Source organism: Haemorhous mexicanus, chromosome 3 (assembly GCF_027477595.1).
Source record: "Haemorhous mexicanus isolate bHaeMex1 chromosome 3, bHaeMex1.pri, whole genome shotgun sequence".
Taxonomy (NCBI): domain Eukaryota; kingdom Metazoa; phylum Chordata; class Aves; order Passeriformes; family Fringillidae; genus Haemorhous; species Haemorhous mexicanus.
This window is the reverse complement of record NC_082343.1, coordinates 98,193,494-98,214,160: the sequence shown is the minus strand read 5'-3', so window position 1 is coordinate 98,214,160 and position 20,667 is coordinate 98,193,494. Positions and strand designations below refer to the sequence as shown.

At 40.7% G+C, this 20,667-nt stretch overlaps 1 protein-coding gene across 2 annotated transcripts in view; it reads right to left on the bottom strand.

The window, feature by feature from the left end:
* The window catches only part of TDRP (testis development related protein), a 28,391-nt gene extending 9,375 nt beyond the window's left edge, over nucleotides 1-19,016 (bottom strand). The window contains exons 1-2 of one of the 2 annotated variants that reach the window (XM_059842804.1): nucleotides 18,787-19,016; nucleotides 6,385-6,444 (exon numbers count right to left, since the gene is read on the bottom strand). In XM_059842804.1, coding sequence (XP_059698787.1) covers nucleotides 6,385-6,444; nucleotides 18,787-18,894 — 168 coding nt within the window. In that variant the 5' untranslated portion in view covers nucleotides 18,895-19,016. The remainder of the gene's footprint in view (nucleotides 1-6,384; nucleotides 6,445-18,786) is intronic. The other variant, XM_059842805.1, reaches the window with a different exon arrangement.
* Between the last annotated feature and the right edge of the window lie 1,651 nt (nucleotides 19,017-20,667).

Below are 20,667 nucleotides of genomic sequence, written 5' to 3'. Positions count from 1 at the left end.
CAAACTACTTTTCCCTGTGTCATTGGAAAAAGAAATAATTCAACATCCAGAATTCACAGAAATTCCATGCTTTATTGCTGGAAAGGACCTCTGGAGACCATCTAGTCCAACCCCACTGTTTAAAGCAGGGTCACCCTCAGCAGACTGCTAAGGATCATGGACAGCCAGGTTTTGACTATCTCCACAGCTGGAGAAACCACAACCTCCCCAGAAACCTGTTCCTTGGCTTGAATGTCCTCATGGTGAAATAATTTAAAAATAAGAAAAAAAATGTTATTTCTTCTATTTCAGTTTGTGCCCATCGCCTCTTGTCCCTTTACTGAGCACCCTGAGAACAGTCAGGCTCCATCTTCTTCAGACTCTCTCTGCTGCTGGTGTACAAGCAGAAACCTTTCTTGTTGCTCACCAGATTTCACTCTAGTGGGTTTAATCCTTCCTAACCCCATCCCTGCACACTCAAAGAGTGTATCTATATTCCCCTCAGGTCACTCGACCTTGCTTCCACCTCTAGAATGCCTCCTTTAATGTCTGAGGTTTTTCAGGAATATTATATTCATGCCTCCTGCCACCTTTGCTTCTTTCTCTGCCTGATGGGTTGGGCTTGAGCTTGGAGTAGGTGATCTTTGAAAATCAAAGCTGACTGATAAAACCAGGTGTATACTCCAAATCAAGTTTAAAAAAAAAAAATCAGTGAAATGCTCATGGGACAGCTAAAAAAAAAAAAAAAAAAAAGAAGGGGACTTCTATAAAGGAAGAGAGCACTATTGCTGACTACAACTGTAACATCAGAAGATGTTAGAATCAGAGGACCATGCTGGATGCTGCAGTCTACTATTTTTCAAAAATGTCAATGAGAAACAAATGAGGAACTTCTCAAGAAGCCATTTCAGTATTCTCTGAAGTAGAAATACAGGCTGGTCTCGTAGCAGTTTGACTATGACAGCAATTAATAAATTTTCTCCTGTATCTTCCACTTTAGGCTGGGAAAACCTGTACAGCAATGTCCTGTGCAATTACTTAAAAGAATCAGTAAAAAGTGAAATTAAACATACATATTAACCCATCAACTGGAAAACTACTGAAAAGCCATCATGGTTTGTTCCAACTGGTATCTTAAGAGCTCAAGACCAAAGCACAGATTCTTTTACTTTAACTCCTTCTAGCTTATGAAGTTCTTTTTTTCCACCATGAGAAAACTGCCATTTAATTAGTGTATCTTCTGAAAGTGGGAGTACAAGCAGTCCCTCCTGGAACATCATGCAAAGGATGTGGTCTGTATCCCTGGTCAAGCTGTCTGCCGTTTCTCCTGCTCGCTCCTCTTCCCTCTGCTTTGCCAGTGCCTCAGGATCACTGCCCATCTGTCAGACAGATCCCCAGAGAGAGGGGATCACAGAGGCAGACCTGGTTTATCAGATACTGCTGCTGAAAAGGGTCAACCCAAGCCACTGCCTGCTCACTGATATTGCCTTCCTTATGCTATGGTTTTGTACCTGTGTGATGCTGTGGAAAACTGCTTCAACTACTTAAGCCAGCAGAAATCTAACTTCTCATTTTTTGCATTCTTTTAGGTTAGTGCTAAGAATCAATTAATTAAAGATAAAGCACATGGAGTTTAGGGGCAACAGCACCTTTTTTTAGCAGCAACTATCATAACATCTGAAGCACCCTCTCAAAATTGCAGTCATCTACCAGCTTTCTTCCATAATCAGAGCTTTGTACATACATTATGGCTCTCCCCAAATCCCTAAGCTCCACTCTAATCTCAGCCTTCACAGTAAGACTTCAGCTGTTACCTGTATTGATTCAAGTGAATTAACTGAATACAAATTGTATATGTTGACTGCAATTTTTCTTTCTTTAGATAAAACAGGGAACAAATGTCTACTGATTGTTAACTTTATAAAGTGCTCCAGAATGGGTCAGGACCCCTTAAACTGGAGGTCTCCTACAAAATTGATAGGTATTATCAAAATTGATAGGTATATACCAAAAATTACTTTAAGGACACCATTTTTTACCACATCAACAAACTCTGATGTTTACATGACTGTCTTCCCATAATAGGTAAACAGGCAAGGACAATATGTAATAATAGGTAAAGAGGAAAATGAACAATCAAAGAGTCTACTGGGAAACAGTAAAGCATCACTGGGAAGACTTTTCAGTTAATTTTACTGTCAAAGGGCAAGAAGGTTCATGAAATATTAGGGTAAAAGGCAACAAACCAGGAATACTAACAGCTGGGTATAAGCCAAAGTAGTTCAGTACTAAAAGCAAATTTCAAAAGTTTATTGCAGCCAAAAAAAGTATGCAGATACAGATGGAAGATACTAAACAGGAAGATGGTGTAAATTTAACTGAAAACAGGTAAACTTGTACATCAGATGGATGTAGTTATTACAGGTTAATATCTTATAATGGGAGAGAGAAAAAATTCAATCAAGTCAAAGAATAATAACAAGCTGTGGGTCACAGAGTTAGAGGTACAAGACAAGCAGTTTGCAAAGCAAGAGATTCAAGTATGTTTTAATTTACCCTGACTGCCTTAGGAGTGGGTACTGGTACTTTCAGAATATTCCTGTTAGACTCTTCTACTTCCAGACTGCCAGGCCAGCAGGGCTCTGGAGCACAGAAATCACTCTCTGCAGGCTAGAACAAGCCACATGACAGAGTCTTAGCAAGCAAAATGAGCAATTACAGGGCATTCTTGCTGTACACCTGCAGTGAGAACCAGCACTTTCAATACCATTGTGTAGTTAAGCAGCTAATCCCTAAAAAGGCACTGCTCAGCATGTATGAAATGAGATTTCCAGAAATTTATATTTGGACTGTGTTTCAGCAGACCTTAACAAGTATTTTCACAGAGGACTGACAACTGGTGAATCAAAATTCTCCAGTTAAGTAGAGGCACTTCACAAAACACTTGCAGAAAATTTTTATAAATATAAACATAAACAAAAAGAACAGATTTTCCTCTTGAACTTGACTGAGAAGAAATAATTGTTTGTTCCACAGTTTCTCTCACTCCTCCCCTAAAACAAAATGAAGCTAAAATAAAAAGCTAGGGCTACAATTGAACCCTACAGTTCAATAAAGTTACAACTAGGTGTTCAACAGTTATAAAAATGCCAATCAGCTTTAATTAAAGAAGCATTCTTCCCACATGACAGGAAAACTCTCCAAAATGAGCAAGAAGACAGATAACCAAAATTTAAAAACCAATCCCCTTCCAAATTTGTCTTACAGACATTCAAGCACTGGTGGTGGTGGTGGGGATTTTCTCAAGTCAGCCAGCTTCTGATGTGCAGACCAATGGTTCTTGTTGTGTACCAATACCCTCAAATCCTTCTCAGCAGGGCTGTTCTCAATCCCTTCTCCACCCATCCTGTACTTGTGTTTGGGACTGCCAGGACCCAGCTGCAGGATCTGGCACTTTGCCTTGTTGAACTTTACGAAGTTCACACAGGCTGATCTCTGTCCTGCCAAGGTCCCTCTGGATAGCATCCCTTCCCTCCAGCTTGCTGACAGTATCACACGATTTGATGCCATCCACCAGCTTGCAGAGGGTGCACTCAATGCCACTGTCCATGTCCCCAGCAATGATGGTGAACGGGCCTGGTCCCAACCCCGATCCCTCAGAAATATCACTTGTCATGGCCTCCACTTGGACATTAATCCACTGACAGTAATTCTTTGCCTGTGACCATACAGCCAATTTCTTATCTATTGGATGATCCATCTGTCACATCCACGTCTCTCCAGTTTGAAGACATGGATATTGTGCAAATTCTTTGCCCAAGTCCACAGAGATGACATCAGTCGCTCTTCCCTCATTCACCAATGCTGTAACATAGTTGTAGAAGGTCATTAAATTTGTCAGGCATGATTTGCCCTTAATGAAGCCATGTTGGCTGTCACCAACTCCCCCCTTATTTTTAATTAGCCTTAGTATAGCTTCCAGGAGGACTGGCTCCATGACCGTGCCTGGCACAGAGATGAGACTGAATGGTCTGCAGTTCCCTTCTTTATAACCTTTTTTAAAAATCGGGGTCATGTCTTCCGTTTTCCAGTCAGTGAGATCCATCAGATTTCCATATAACTTCTCAAGTACGCTGGATAGTGGCTCAGCCACTTCTCTACCAGTTCCCTAGGACCTACAAATGTATCTCATCAGGTTCCATGGATGTGCATGCATTAAGGTTCTTGATCTATTTCGTTTCTCAAAACTTTGTTTCATTTAAAAATCTGGCCTAAAAATAACTGTAGATGAAGTTTCTACTATACTTTTAATTCAGAAGCTGAGCATGGCGGTGAGATCCCCAAAGACTGTGTTTTTCAGAGGCCAAATCATAGAATTGTTTAGGTTGGAAAAGACCTCTGAGATCACTGTGTCTGAGTGAACATCAGGTGGTCAACCTGAGTTGCCACATCCAGTCATTCCTTGAGCACCTCCCGGAATGGTGACTCCATGACCTCTCTGGCCAGCCCATTTCAATGCTAACCATGCATTCAGTGAAGAAATTCCTCTTGATGTCCGACCTCAATCTCCCCTGATGCAGCTTGAGGCCATTCCCTCCTGTCCTGTTGCTGGCTAATTGGGAGAAGATGCTGACCATGACCTGCCTACAACTTCCAATCAAGTAGTTGTAAAGGTCTCCCCAAGCCTCCTTTTCCCCAAGCCAAACATTCCCAGCTCCCTCAGTCATTCCTCATAGACTTACTTTCTAATTCACACATCGAGGCAGAGTGTGAACACAGGTTCCATATTTCTGCATTTTGCAGAGCACCACTGCAGCCCTCATGGCTCCTCACTTTGGGAGGTCACGAGGTTTTTTAACCACCTATACTTGCCTTTCAAGAGAGCTGTGATGTGAGAACTAGAAAAATTCAGCACTGCAATCAGCCTGTCCTCAGTGCTCAGTGGGCAGCCTCCAGCAAGTGCAGGATCTAAGACCATTTTCCAAGCTCATTCTTTAGGACTAGCTCCCACCTTTAGACCTCCAAACCTAGGTCAAAGGCTTTCCTCTGCAAATGGGCATCAACACTGTCTTAAAACTCAGGCTTTAAGAGACCAGGAAGGCTGTCTCCCTAATGAACACACACACAATTCATCCACCACCTTCTTCTTCAAGAATTCTGCTACTCATCACCACATTGTTGCAACGTGCAGACCACTTTACCCATGACATGTGTGTACTGGGAAGGCCACACATGCAATTCCTCAGCCTTTTATTAACATATTAAAATTTTAGAACTTCTGGAATATCACTGTACTGACAGCTTCTAAGACAACAGACCAAGCAAATAAAACACAGAATTGCTTTTAGAAAGAGAAGATGAGAAGGATAAGGTGCTTTCTTGAAAATACATTTTTAAGAAAAGAGGGTTTTACTTTAAAAGACAAAAATACGGCAGTGGTTTATCTGGTGACATTTCTGGTTTTATAAGTCAGAACACACACACACTAAGCCTTCCTGAATGACTAAGAAAGGGACAAAAAAAGTTGCAATAGAAAATAGATTCGTTTTAAGATTCTCTCCCTAAACATTTATCATTTGGTATAAAATACATGGTAATTTATGTTTTCATAAATAAGAATATACTTCTTCAAAAGATTGGGAAAGGTACAGTACAATCTGACTTCTATTTTCAAGGAAAATCATGCTGCATCTGAAGCAGAACAAAAAGAAGTAACAGACACAGATGTTCAGTTTATACATTTTAATGTAAAGTATCCTATTACACTAATGAACATATTTTAAAATACTTTTCTTTATACCTATGGAATTTCAAAACAAGCTCTAGCTTATCATAATAACTTCCACCTCTTTCATCTTCTACTTAATGTATTTTGAGAACATTAAAGAAGATTCTTGGACACATATCAAGGTAAAAAAAATTAACTTGCATGCCTACTTCTCTCTCCTGAAAGTGATACAAAATAAAATCCATAACCTCTTGAGGTCAGAGAGCCAGTGGACATATAACGGAATAAATAACCCCAAACTCTTCTACTTTTCATGTTTTTAATGCCAGTTGCAGCTAGAATTTAGTGCTTCTTTAGACTTCAGTAATTCCTGTGGCTTCTTATTTTCATCTTGTGTTTTAATTGCCATCATTGGGAGGAAAAAAAAAAAAAATCAGGATGCTTTCCACTCCCCACTAATGAAAGCAAATAAAGGAGCTTTCCAACTAATTCTGCACTACTAATATTACTTCAATGAGAACCCCTTGACCAAGGATCATACATAATTATTAAATCATCAATGAACTATATAAATTCTTTAATCAGCTGTCCATGAAGTGCTGGTAACTTTCTAACACACATGGACTGAAATATATTTATGATATGAAATGTTACATTTTCAAAGAACAGGTATTTACCTTTGTTGCAAGATGTGACACTGAAGATAAAACTTCATCTTGAAGAAACTGGTCTTTATTCTCAAAAGAAGGATAAAGATAAAAAAGGCCCATAGTCAGTTTTGGTTTGACAATAAGCACTGACACATTTTAGACTATCCACAAATGCTTTTATTCTATTTGACACATCATAAAATAAAATTGACAAAACATGATTACAGCACAAAACTAAGTGAACACCACTACTAAAATGTAAATCTACACTTAGAATTATGAAAAATCAAACCCTTACAGAACCAAAACCCCATAGCACAAAGGGAGAAACACCCTTGCATCATAAAAAATTTAGTCCAATTAGTTTGATTTTATCTTAATGGTAGTATTTTAATTTTTTGGATTTGCACTGAGTTTCTAAATACTGTACTAGATGATGGTTTATGCATTGTCTGTGGGCTGGGGGGAGAGGAATGTCCCCGGATTTTTTCCTCCTTCATATTAAAAAGCTCTACATTTCCTTAACTCAAAGAAACACCTTCCTCCACATTTCTTTCCCCTCCATGCACAACTGTAGATTTCAGAAGAAAACTAGAGTACTAAATGCCTGAGAAGGCTATTCAGGAGGGGGGAAGCATTTCTGTCCATCTCTGAATTAAACTACTAGGTTAGTATTGTCAGACCCTCCTGTTACTATCTGTGCTCTCTTTAAGACGTGGCAAGTAAGATCACTGCTGGGAGTACTTTAGAGGTCAGAGATAAAGGAAGTCTGACACAGAATTCAGGAAATCTGCAATTTTCAATTTCTTCACTCTGTATTTCAATGAAAAAAATGTTGTCTTTTTTTTTTTTTCTCTGCATATGACTACAAATACAAATGACTACAGTCCCAAGTACAAACATAACATATGACTACATACGACCAAAAATATTTAACCCCATTTCAGGAAAAAAACAGAATTAAAACAGAAAAGTGCAAAGTCTCTTTGAAGCAGCAGTTTCACAAAATCTCCAGTATTCACTCTGGTCCATATATTGATTATGTCAGCCACTTATTGTTTTAAAAATCAAATTTATCAACTCCTTCCTTTTCAATTAAAGTAAATGCTAAGGAGTATCAACTCCACATGCACATATCCCAAGACACCTAAAACACTCATTATCTTTGCTCTGATGCATTGCCAAAGGCCTCCTTCACTTTGCTAACAGCATCAGAAAGAGGTGAGAAAACCAGCACAAAAGTGTTATGTTATTTCTAGTTATGTGGGGACCCAGATGTATCAGCTTCATTTTGACAGACCAGCTTCAATTTCCATGTTTGTTTTCTTTAATATATTTACTTATTTATATCTCTTTATATATATTTATTTACATACTAATGTTTCCACTTACTTTACAGGCAATACTTTATATTATACAAGGGACAAGGATAGAGCATTTCTAGAATAGAGTAGGAAGAGCACTGCTCTATACTTCCAATAGTATTTGTATGTTGGAATACAGTGAGCTTTAGATAGCCAGATTTACTTGCTGGGGTAGAACACAAAGTCAGGAACTCGTATTATCATTCAAAATGAGACTATTGCTTCCTGTGGATTGCAACAAGTTATATAACTTCCGAATTCAGTTAGCTGTCTAACACAGGAGAACCGTAGATATGATACCAAAAATGTTAAGATTTGTGTAGTTCTCTCAAATTAAATTCAACTACTTCCACTCCTTTTGGCTTTTTTACACCTCTACTTTTAAGAGAAACATTGACCATGTTTTAAATGGAAACAGCTCACACATGCTATTGAGAAGTCTCCCTCTTTCCCCTTAACACTCCCATCTCTCCAACTTTTGGATGAGGTTGCAAAGTCCTAAACTTAACACGATGGAGTCTCTGCTAGGACATTGTACAAGCTAGAGAATATATCATCTGTTCTATCCAAATTTTTCCCAAGAACAGAAAGAAATCAACAAGAACTAAGAAAGCTCCAAGGGGAAATATGGTAAGAGGAGAAATTCTCAGACATCCAGAGCTGGCAGAACTATCAGTTTCGACAACCAACAATACTACCTCCAGAACAAACAAGACACTGTTAGTACCTTTGAAAGAAATAACACCTCTCATTTTAATTCTTCCAGCTCTCCAAGTATCTTAGGAAGGAAAATAAAATTACAAAAGTGCATAGAGAGATCATGTTCCAGAAGAGAGAAAAGATGGAGTGTGAAGGCATGGAGCCTCTAGCAAGGCTGAACACAAGGAAGCAAAAGTACAAGGCATTTTCACAGTAAAAGCTTTTAGGGAAAACCACGAGATGCAAAGAGCACCGTTTAGGGCTAGGGAGTCAGCATAATAGAATGTGAATATCACCATCAACAAAAGATGTAATTACCAATAAATAGTAGACAAAAGGGGGTATTTTTTTGTTTCTTTTAAAAAGGGACAACTGTGACTGTGTTTCTGTATTAATACAGTGCTACTACTCATGGTTATACAAAGTGGTACCACCTAAGGAATGAGACACACATTTGCAGCAACTATACTCATGCAACTCAGGCTGATGGTGAGTGGACAGCACAAAGTTTAAAGAGATGAAATACAAAGACTGAAATACATTAAACCCTCAAGAAAAACTGGTGAGAATCCAATCCCTAAAATACATTTTTTGGGGCAGAAGACCAATAAAGTATTCATAGTCTCCTTTTAAATGCACTGCTGAAGAAAAAGGAGACTTGGATAATGGCAGAGTGCTTGTGATGTCCATCCATATATCCCATGCTTTCCTCAAAAACAGCCAGTAGGTTTGAATTCAGTCATCTCCAACAGACTAGATGTGAAAATGTTTTGTGGAAAATCCATCCTTAAGGAAAGCAGAGAGAAGCAGACAAATGCCACACAGCAAGAACAGAATGGGAGAGGAGCAGGTATAAAGGTTCAGAAACAGCCATGGCCCACATGGCAGGGAGGGACCTGTGCACCCTGCAGGAGGGATGGGCTTTGTATTAAAAAAAAAAAAAAAAAGCAGAGGAAAACAGCAGAGGGAGGGAGGGGACTTATGTCACCACCGAGAAGAACCCAGAAGGAAAGATGAGACATCACTACGACCCATCTTCCCTTGTTACCCACAGAATAATTTGTATTTTTAAGTGATGCACATTATTACACCCTTCTCCTAATACAAATTCCCTGCTTTTGTTACCATTCTGAGATGAGGAAGCCTATATTTGGTTAATCAATTTTCTTTAGAGGACAATCTACTGTACAGCTATATGTCAAAAAAGCTCATCTTGACTCTTTATCATGCTGTACAGCTATATGTCAAAAAAACTCATTTTCACTCTTTATCATGCTGCATAACACATAGTGATGCTGAACACTTATAATTTATTTCAGTATGTTTTAGTCTGGTTGGTTTACAGGTATGACAATTCATTGTTTTACTTCAATTTAAAGGAAAAACCTGGACTACATTGCAGTATTTAGATATTTCTAGCTGAAAATGCTAACACTAGTGGGAAATGCTGATCAGCAGCTTGAATAGCCCTCCAGTTCTGGCAGGGGAAGGTTGGTATGCACAGAGTGTTTTCATAAGGAAACAAGTGCCCTTTTGTTGGACATACTGCAAACCATAAGGTACTCAAGGGACTAATTCAACTAGCACACAAACCTTTTTGTACAGAGATCAAAATTGTAATCTGCTTCCCTCAGCTTCCTTTGTGGTAAAGTAATTAATTAGTCTCTTCAGATCATTCACTTTCATAATTCAGGCCATGATCAAGAATGTTGAACATCAAAGAGTTAAGGGAAATATTAGCATCATTTTGTCCTGCATGCCCTTCTTGTGCTTTAGTAAGTAAAATGATATATTATTGATTTTCTCTGCCCAGTTGAGGGAGTTTCCTATCATACACACATAGACACATTAGCTGTCCAAACATAAGAGTAAACAAGCTATTGTTAAAATAGTAGGTCCTTTTGGAGCCAATTTTCACCCTTCTACTGACTTATTGCATCCCCTCTGCCTATCATCACATCTCATCAAGGACTGGGTGTAATATAAAGTCTAGGTAGTCATGCCTGTAAGTGCAAATAGGATTATGTACCACAAATGTACCCTTTCAGTAGAAAAAAAAATCCCAAAACAAACAGCACCTGAAGAGATACACTCCAGGGAAGAATTTAACAAAATTTCTAGTACTCCACAAACCCTACTAGATATTTTAGTGATAGGAGAGGGGAAGGGTTAAAAAAAATATTTTAAAAATCATTCAGGAAATCACAAACCTGAAAGTCAACCTCTGAAGTTGGAAAGATTCCCAAAATACTGATTACAAACCAAACAGTAGAACAACTACATATACACAGTCTTGACCAGAAACAACACAGATTGGGAAGAGGAGATCACACAGTCAAATCAGCATCTTAAAATACAGCTAACAAAAGAAAATATTTCCTTGGGTTTGAGAAAGATTTTAATTATAACGTAAAATAAAGTAAACAAGACTAAAGATGATTATTAATGCAAAAGCCACTCTGTTTATCAAAGTTTAGAACGGAATCAACACCAACACAAAATACACTCACAAGCATTGAGTAAGAACAAAGTTCTCAGTAGAAGATCAATGGCATTTGGCCTCATTTTTTTTTGCTGCACCTGTAATATACACCCGGAAAAATTCAATGCATGGATGTATGTTTTCTGAGTTAGGAAATTGATGCAACAGTGATCAAATGTAAATGGGCAATGAAACAGCTCTACTAATTTCAATATTCCTTTAACACAGCTGAAAAACAAAGCTGAACTGTACCTGAACACCCACACAAAACTGAACATGCCTTTAAGGAAAAACAAGGCTTTCAATTTTAAGAAATAAAGGCTGCATTACTCAGTCACACATCACTTTCCTCTTGGACATGAGGCTATGTGCTCAGCAGAAAAACTCCAGTGCTGAACTGTGAACTGCCTCTGCTCCTTTCTGGCAGAGATATCCTAGACTGAGATCAAGATAATGTGATCAGGCTCGTCCATATTTCATCTGCTGCTAGATCTCAATCTTCCATTTGTATGTCCCTAAAGCAATGAGTGAATCAAACCAGCCATCTGGGCAGATGGTGTAAATTGAAAATTTCCTTTTAATGTCACCAATGAAAAGTATTAACCTAGGCATTTCTGAAGTCTTGCTTAAGAGTAAAATGGTATTTTAAACTCATTTTTTCTCTTCTATAAACAATACTTTTCCACACCAGATTGCTCCCTACACTTAGAAAAACATCTTTATTATGACAATAAACTATCTAAATAGTGACAGTGACTCCTATGCTGCAAGTTTCCTCTGCTAGTCTTCAGCAAACATGAAAATACTTCTGATGAAAAAGAAAAATAACATGTAAAATATAAGCGTGTTGAAGAATATACTTTAATTTTGGCATATAGTTTGTAGACAACACTAATTTGGAAACATGCTTTTGAAATGTAATTCTTCAGACCATTTCTTAAAGAACTCATTTCACTCCACTAAATTTAAAAAGTCTGGGTGACTACTTCAGGTACAGGAGAAAACCCATTCAACATATTTAAAAATTCTTCCATCTTCTAGGCTCCAGTCTCTCATAACTGCCTACTATTCACCAGACCAACTGAGAGGTGAAAACATAGGGAAACTGGTTTTCATCTTTCAAATAATTTTAATTTTTTCAGTATTCATAAAAAAGATGAGGCTCTTTTCTTTATAATCCACAGCTGTTAAGAACTTGCTTAGCATTTTCAAACTGTTTCATTCAACCACTTCAGTTATTGTTTCACATTCCATTACATTTTAAAACAGAATACCTAAATTATTTCCATATTTTTACTGTCAATTGATATAAATGGCCAAGTGTACCAGAGAAGATTAATTTCAGAATGTAAGTATTTACACAAGAATACTTCTGTAGTTCTGAATTTTATTGGCATTACAAAGAGAAACATTGGAACACCAGGTTCCTATGCTCTGTTTTTACATCAATACACAAGGTTACTCTATTAAGTGTTCACATTACTGTGTATCTCTGTAGTAAGAGGTTATAATACATCTTACTCAGACTTTGCTTCTCTGAAATATTTTTGGAAGAATATTAAAGATTAATCACTTTAAAATATTTTAAAAGTTCATATGCCATTAAGAATTTAGTTTTACTTAATTTATAATATTTCAAATATCCTTCATGAAATGGGAACAGTTCTATTAAGATCAAAAAACCATCAGTGTCAAAGCTGAAACAAATAAGGTCAGATAATAAATTTTAATTCAATTTCTGTAATAATTCAACTATTCCAGTAAAGTTTTCAATTTTGATGAAATTTCCAGCTGAAAATCTGTCAGTTATTTTTAACAATTTAGCCATAGCAGAAAATAATATTTGCTGTTTCCTTATCCAGAAAACAAACCAACAGATGCTAATTCAAGAGACAGTGGCTGACATACAATTCTTGCTCAGTCATGAAATTTGCCATTAAACTACATGTCTCCAGTAAAGGTCTTGGATGAGTAATGGCCATATTTTCCTAGTAGAGTTTCTGCAAAATGGGCTGAATGCATCATTTTTTGTTTTAGTGTTCAGCAGCACACGTACAGCTTCCTTTTGATGTGTGCTTTTATCACACGTGCAGTGATCACACAGACGTTTTCCTGGAGCTCCTCACAGAGAACCAGCAGCAAAACTTGTTGGAAATGTACTTTTGATGATGACAGAGCTGAAAAAAAGTCTACCTAGTAAAGTGTTCAGCAACTTCTAGTAACTCTACTTATGTTATGGATGTCCTCACACAGTCTGGCAAATAGTTGCTATAAAAGTGAGGAAAACATTATAAACCTACTTTAACAGTAAAGAATTAAAATGATTCATTTGTTCTCAAAAACCATTTACATTTTACTTTGGATATTTATGGTAGGAAGCCCAGCACTGGCAGGAGAGTATGGCTCCAGAAACCTCCCAAAACCCCAAGAAGACACAACAAATAACTTAGGGAAAGCAGATCTCAGCAGAGCTGTAGAGGAGGAGATGCTGGTGGGTCTGTGGATCAGTGGGAGTGGACAGTTGTGTGTTAGGCTGGAGGGGAGGAGGGCAGACACAGCTGCTGCTGGCAAAGCCAGGCAATCAGAGCCAGTAAAGCAGAACAGGCCTGAGGAAAGAAACAGGTGATGAAAGTGACAAATGGGGGAGAGGAAGGGGATGCACTAAGAAAAACCCTGAATGTAAGGAGAGAGATTTAAATGCAAATTTCCTGAAACAAAGGGAGGCCAGCTGAAGAAATGGAATCTGAAGGATGAGGAGGACTTAAACTTTATGCCATAAGCAACAACACTAATATCAGCAATGGAATTTACAGGAACTAGGGGATGGGAAACTACAACATAGGTATTAGAAGCTGCAGAGGAAGTAATCACCATCAATATGGGAAGTGACAGTCTGCACAAGAATTTCAACTGTCTAGACAGCAAGAAAAAATAATAATTGAAAAAAAAACAAACAAAAAAAACCAAAAAAAAAAGAGAGAAAGCAGGCCTGACCTGGAATTCATGGAGGAAACAACAATGAAGTCTAGGACACAAATTCTCTTTCACACAATACATAAAAACCACCGACAACTTGCAGGTTAGAGGCTTGACTGAAAGAAAAAAAAATATAGTGATGGTGTCTGTAATAGGAGACCAATCAGACAACATGTTCTTTGTGGACTTCTAAGAGTAAGAATAAGCCAACAGAGAGGGGATAAGAGGTGAGAAACAGATCTGATCCCAGTCAACTGTGTAAAAAATGACAGTATACATTAAAAAGTGAAGTACCTCAAAAATGAAAAGGATTTAAAACTTAGAAAGCTGAAAGCCCCAAAAGACACTGTCAGCTCTGTAGAGCTCCAGAAAGACTGTGAGAAAGAAACAGGACCCATTCAAGAAGCTGCTGAAAGATGGTATGTGACAAGAAGGAGGAAAAGCAAGAAAGGCAGGCCAAGGAAGGCTCGGGAAAATCTTCGCTGACAGTACCACAAATCTAATGTTCAAGAATGATGACAGAATACAGGTGATGGATTTTAGCCAGGAAAATGCCACTGAAATGTCACAAGAACCACTCCAATGAAGAGGAAAAAAAACAGGCTAGCAGAGAGGAGAAGGTATGATGGGATTTTTAGAGTACTGAAGGCAAAGCCTGAGACACACAGAAATGGCTAGAAAGTGAAGGAAAGGCATTAGCTGGATTAACATTTTCTACTTTATTTTTTTAATTAAAAAATACCCTTATTCAACGTATTAGTAAAACATAAGAAAAGCTGCTCAGCTCCCACCCATTTCTGCAGGGCTTGTCTGAGTTCAACTCATTCCAAGATGAAAGCCAGAAATTAAAATTGTACCAGACACTTAAACATCTTCATTAAAAGAGATAACTAAAATTCTGTATAGCCAACCTTCAAACATCCTGAGCAAGTCTAAACAAAATTCAGCATAAAACATGTTTTTGCACATATTCTCTTTGAACATAACAAAAAATACAACTGGGAGAACAGATCAAGGCTAGGGCTCTGAAATATTTTTACATGAAAGACAGAGCTTCATTAGATAATATAGGTCAGCCTGACACCCATCCCCTTCCCTAATATATAGATATATTTTAATGTGGAGCTCCATTTTACGTCAGAGTTACACGCAATATTGACACAGCATTGACATCTCTGAGACCTGATTAGATGGTAGGATTGCATCAAGAAGAACTTAGCACAACTGCCAAAACAATGCCTGCCAGAAATCAAAACCCAGCAGTTTTCTCTTTCCAAAGAAACAACTACAGTTTGAAACATAATGACTATATTCCAAACTGAACGCAAGTTTGGCATGCACCTCTGTACATTTCTAGCATATTTTTAGAGAGAGGCACACACACAAAACACATTAATTTCATCTCATGTGTGTGTACTATTTATGCATGTCAAGTTACCTTCATGTATAAGCTATAACTTAAGTGAATAAAGCACCTTCATTGCGTAAATTAAAAATACTTATGCTTCAAAGCATAAATTAAAATTAACTTCTAAGATACAGTCTAAAACTGTCTGGTCTAAAAAAACCTCACAATAATCCACACATTTATTTACACAAGTACTGTTTCAAAATTTACTTGTCCTTCTTATCTCAGGAAACACCTTACTATTTTAAATAAGTGTTAACAATTCAAAGTACTTGAATGTATGTAGAAACTTTTGCTAAAAAGTGGCCAGAGGCTGACAGTTCCCTCCCTTGCAATTTTCATGTTCTAAAATTTGTTTTTGTTCTCCCCTGGAACAAAATCAAACCATTCTGTATAACACAAAACCAGAACTGTCAAAACTTTTTTTTAAATCAAACTAGGCTTTTCTATTTAAGAACTATGAACGTCTACAATTTCAAATGTCTGCTTAAGCCCAAATCAGGCTTCCATATCTAAATAGGATGATTAAAATTTCTCTGGAGTAACAAAGGGGTTTTTTGTGTTGGGCTTTTTTTTTAAACTTATAGTAGACTAATTCTTTGTTGCTGTCTGCCACTGCAATGTCCTAATTATTAGGTTGCACAGTGAGAATTCCTTCACTCTTTCTCAGCTTTGAAGAAACAATATACAGCACCAACATTTCATTATACTGGAATACTTCCAACGTGGTTTGCTTTAATGACATAGATGTGACTACCCATTTCTTGCCTTTGAAGTAAAAAGTTTCAGCCTTATTTATAGCATGAATGGTAGAAGCTTAAGGATTTTCTTCCCAATTGTTTATTAAAAATGAAAATAAAGACAAAATATGGTTGTTGGGAAAACAACATATCATAAATCAAAGTCAAAACACAATGAGTCTGGTTCATCTCCTCTTTTACCAAATGATGTATCAGAAAAGGAAATTAAATCTAACAGTCAGCTTCTGCATGAGATCTAAAGCTGGGCTTCCTAATTTACTAAAAAGCACTCACACTAATTATCTAGATTTTGGCTCTAACAATAAAAAATCAGGGACGTCCTGGATTCTTCTCATCTCGATGAGGTAATCCGTCATTCACAGCAGGCCGTACCATAACAACACTTACACGCGCACTGAGGCATCCCCATGCACAGCTAAGGCACCACAAGAACTGCCCCCATAACTCCTCCAAGCCCTCATGGTGCTGCTGTCCTCCAAAGCCAGAGGGTTGGCTGACACAGGTCCGGATGCAGAAGCAGAGAGTGCAGATCATTACCAAATCCCTCAACACATTACTGGATTTCACTCCCTTACAATCATATTATTGGGAGAAAAAAACAGGATCTGATGAAACATTAAGAATTTCAAATACTAAAAGCAAGGAACATGAACCAGGTCAGCTTCAGCAAGCTGAACAAGTGCATTTGGTTCCCTTGACACTTGTCCCAGCCATTGTACCTACGGCTGACCTAAAAGCCGCACTGATCATGAGAATTATGATGTCAATCATGTGGTCAGAGCTTTCTATACAGTCTGTTCTTCCTTAAAACATACATAAACTCTAAAATGACTACTGCTAAATATTTTGGGCAGGGTGTTGCATTCCTTTCAAAATACTTTGATTTTAACAGGCAAAATAACTAATAGCTCATAATCTTCACTCCAGCTTCTGTGCCAAGCTATACTACAGTTGTGCTAACCGTACTGAATCCTTTATCTTCAAGAATATTTCATTTAGTGACTTAGAATGATTTCTTTTTTTCCTGCCACCACTCAACACTAAAATCAGTATCCCATTTCCACTGGGAGTTGAAAAGGAATTTTCTTAAAATTAACGAAAATGCAGACCTTTTGCACAAGAAACCATTGTCATCACCATTACAACTTGAGACTTCAACTAATGGAATGGAGGCCCAGAACAGTAAAACACAATTGGACTGGACAAAAAAAAAATAAACAAACTCCAGCCTCTGCTGCTAAAGTAGAGGGCTGGGAGAATTGTCTGGACAGAAGTCTGAAGAATCCTCTCCTGACTGGGAGGCTACGGTCAGGAGCCTCAAAGGGGGCTCAAATCATTAGTAGAAGCGAAGAGGAGCAGTGAGGAGTCAGTGGGATTTCTGGAGGCTTTTGGTGACCTTTGGTGTTCGAGAAGGGTTTTGGGAGGTGAGCAAGTCTACGAGGGCTATGATGGTACAAGTCAGCAGCTTAGCAGAAACTGTGGAAGCTTATAAGCACCTGAGGATAGGAACTATCCTGTGGAAGCTTATAAGCACCTGAGGATAGGAACTATTGTAGGAGGCAGAGGTTAGATGTTCTATGAGAGGTTGGGGGAGATACTTCAGGTTACCTCAAACCCCACAATACCCCTTACTCCACTGAGGGGAAGTGAATCCAAAACGAATGCTCATTCTTCTTCCGCAGGAGGAGATCCTAGTCATCCGTATGACTCCCCAGCTGCTGCCAAAGAAGAAGCAAGGGCTATGGCTCTACTGTTTACTGGGGGGCAAGGGCAAGACAAGGCTAAACTGGTGGCTGTGGCTGCTGGAAGATGGAGAGAATAACTGCTGTGACTGGGAGAGGCTGCTCTTCAGCAGTTGCCACACGTGTTGACAACTCACAGCACCTGTCAACCAGAAACTCAAGGTGAGGATAACTTATCCAGATACACTCAAGCTCTTTCAGAAAGATAGGCAAGATAAATATGGGGTAGAAAGCTGGGAAGGCTTTTGAAAAGAAACCTCACTGTTTTGCAACCCCGGGCAACCGCTTACTTCAGACCCTCTCATTCAATATCTAAAGTAACTCTGTGGCAACAGAAGATCAGCACTAAGCTGTACTGGGCAGCATAACAGGCTGGATGGATACCTAATTGCAACCAAGTTTTTGAAAGCAAGTCAACAAACATTTTTTTAGTTGTTTTCCCTGATACTCCACTCATAACCTTCCCTTCAGGTTATATTTGTTGAGAAAGTCACTGTTGGCATTTAATTTAACCCTTAACAACAAAAGCTTTCAAACAAGATTGCAGCTATTTAAAGACAGTGAACTACCATCAGTAAAACCAAAGAAAAAAAAACAATCCTGCCAAAACATCAGGGCTCTACACAAAAGCGCAAATAAAGTTATGTTCTTAAACATCCATGTTTAATGTACTGTGCTTAACAGATGGGTTGCGGTGCCTCTGCCTAGGGTTGGGAGAGAAAGTACCCTGCGGTAGGAAGCCACTGGAATGAAGGGCAGCAAGTCCCAGAAACGTCGGAGGCCGGCTGCTGGAAGGAAACAGGGTTGGATAGGCCAGTCAGCACCCCAAAAACCGGGTGACAGTCGCACGATCCGCTCAAACACTTCCAGCTCCGACCAGGGCCAGCCTACCGGCACATCAGGGTGGGAAAAGTGATTACTCATGCCGCCGGAGAGCGGGGCAGCGGGAGCGGGGCCGAGCCTCACGACCCCTCCGAACCGGGCTCCGCGCTCCTACCTGGGGGGCCGCGAAGGCGGCGGCGGGCGGCGGCCCGCGGGGACGCGTCTCCTCCTCCTCGGGCGAGTCGTCCAGCAGAACTTTGCTGCTCTTGTTGAGCTTCCACATGGCGGGCGCGGGGCGGCCCCGCTGCGAGCCGGCAGCGAGCGGGCCGAGGCGGGAGCGGGCGCTGCTCCGCAGCCCCGGCCGGGGCGGCTGCACTCGGCAGGGCTGTCACCCCGCCGGGGGCTCCCGGCCGGCAGGGAAGGAGGGAGGAGCTGCCTGGCGGCGCCGGGAGCCCGCCCCCCGCCGCCGCCGCCGCCTCGCCCACCGGCCTGCGGATGGAGCCGGGGGTGCGGACGCGCGGCCCGCGGCGGCAGGGCGGGCCGGGCCGGGCCGGGCCGGGCAGGGCCGGGAGCCACCGCCCCCGCCGCTCCTCACCTGCCGCCGCTCCCCGCCGGAGCCGCCGCCGCCCGTGGCCGCCCCGCCGCCGCCGCTGCCATGTTTGCGGGGCGGGGGCACGGCCGGGGGGGGGCTGCCCGGCATCACCGCGGCAACAGCACCGGCCCGCCGGCAGCACCCCCGGCTCGCCCCGCAGCCTCCCGCTGGCACGGGAGGGGGTCTAGAGGATAAGCAGCTGCCGAGCGCCGATGCTGTGGAGGGCGCGGATGGTGCTGCCCGGCCGGCGGTGGCAGCAGGATGTCTGTGAGGGTAATGCGGTGCAGTCGGAGGTGAAGCTGGACCCGTCCGGACAGCGGGAGTAGCGGCACCCGCAGAGCGCCATAGGTGGCCCGGCAACTCTGCAAATGGTCCTGGCGCACAAAGCCGTGTACCCGCCAGCGTACCCAGCCGTGTGCCTGCCAGTGTGGCCATCAGTGTGCCTGCCAGTGCACCCACCTGTGCACCCACCCGTGTGCCTGCCAGTTTATCTACCCGTGTGCCTGCCAGTGCACCCACCCGTGCACCCCCGGTGCCTGTGACAAGGACAGGCTGCACAGCAGGTCCCCCAGCCTGGACCACAGGCCTGCTCCCCTTGACCCACGGAGTCCTACAGCCAGGGTGGAAAAGCCTGGCGCATCCAGCTGGAGTCCAGTGAGTGCCAGGAGCTCCCAGTCTGATGGCTGAATGATCCAGATTTAATGCCCTGTGTACCAGCTGGTATTTTCATTGAGTCTTAGTTTTCAGACAGATTTGCTAGGATATTTTTCTATTAAAATCCCCACCTAAGCACTCCTTTATCCATTATTTTGATCTGTGAATTAGGGTCAGATGTCCAAAGAACTGGGAAACTACTCTAAAACTACCATTTTTGGTTGTTCTCTTGGTTAATGCTGCTACGATTTCACTAGTGAAAGGCTGTAACACTCAAGGATCCCTCAGGAGAGACTTGCAAGCCTTGCTGTGCCTGCCTGATCCCTTGGGGCCGAGCAGCAGCAATCAGGGAGCAGCAGCGCTTTGCTGAGGGTTTTTTGGTTGCAAAGTGCACCTGCCTGCTTAACCGGGAAAGGGCTCACCCTGGGGCAGGAACAGCAGCTCCTGCAGTGCTGCTGCCTGCTGCCTTTAGCTCCCATCAGTGGCAGAAGGACACCCACCGATTTGAGATTTCCAAATCAATGAGAAAAGGACTTTTTTGTCATAAAATGTCCCATGTAAGCTAACCTCAGAGGCATCATAGTTTCAACTATAAATTCTCTTTTGTACTGATTCAGGATCTCTGTAATGACTTAGGAATGCTGTGTAGCTAACTATAATTTCTAGCTGACTCCACAAAAGATACATTCACTTTCACTTGGACCTGTAACCACAGCATTTACACCCGTGCAGTTTTAACTTGAAAATGAACTTCACAAAATTACATCAATGAGTATAAAGCAAGTGAAAAAGTGTTTGAAGGACTCTAAA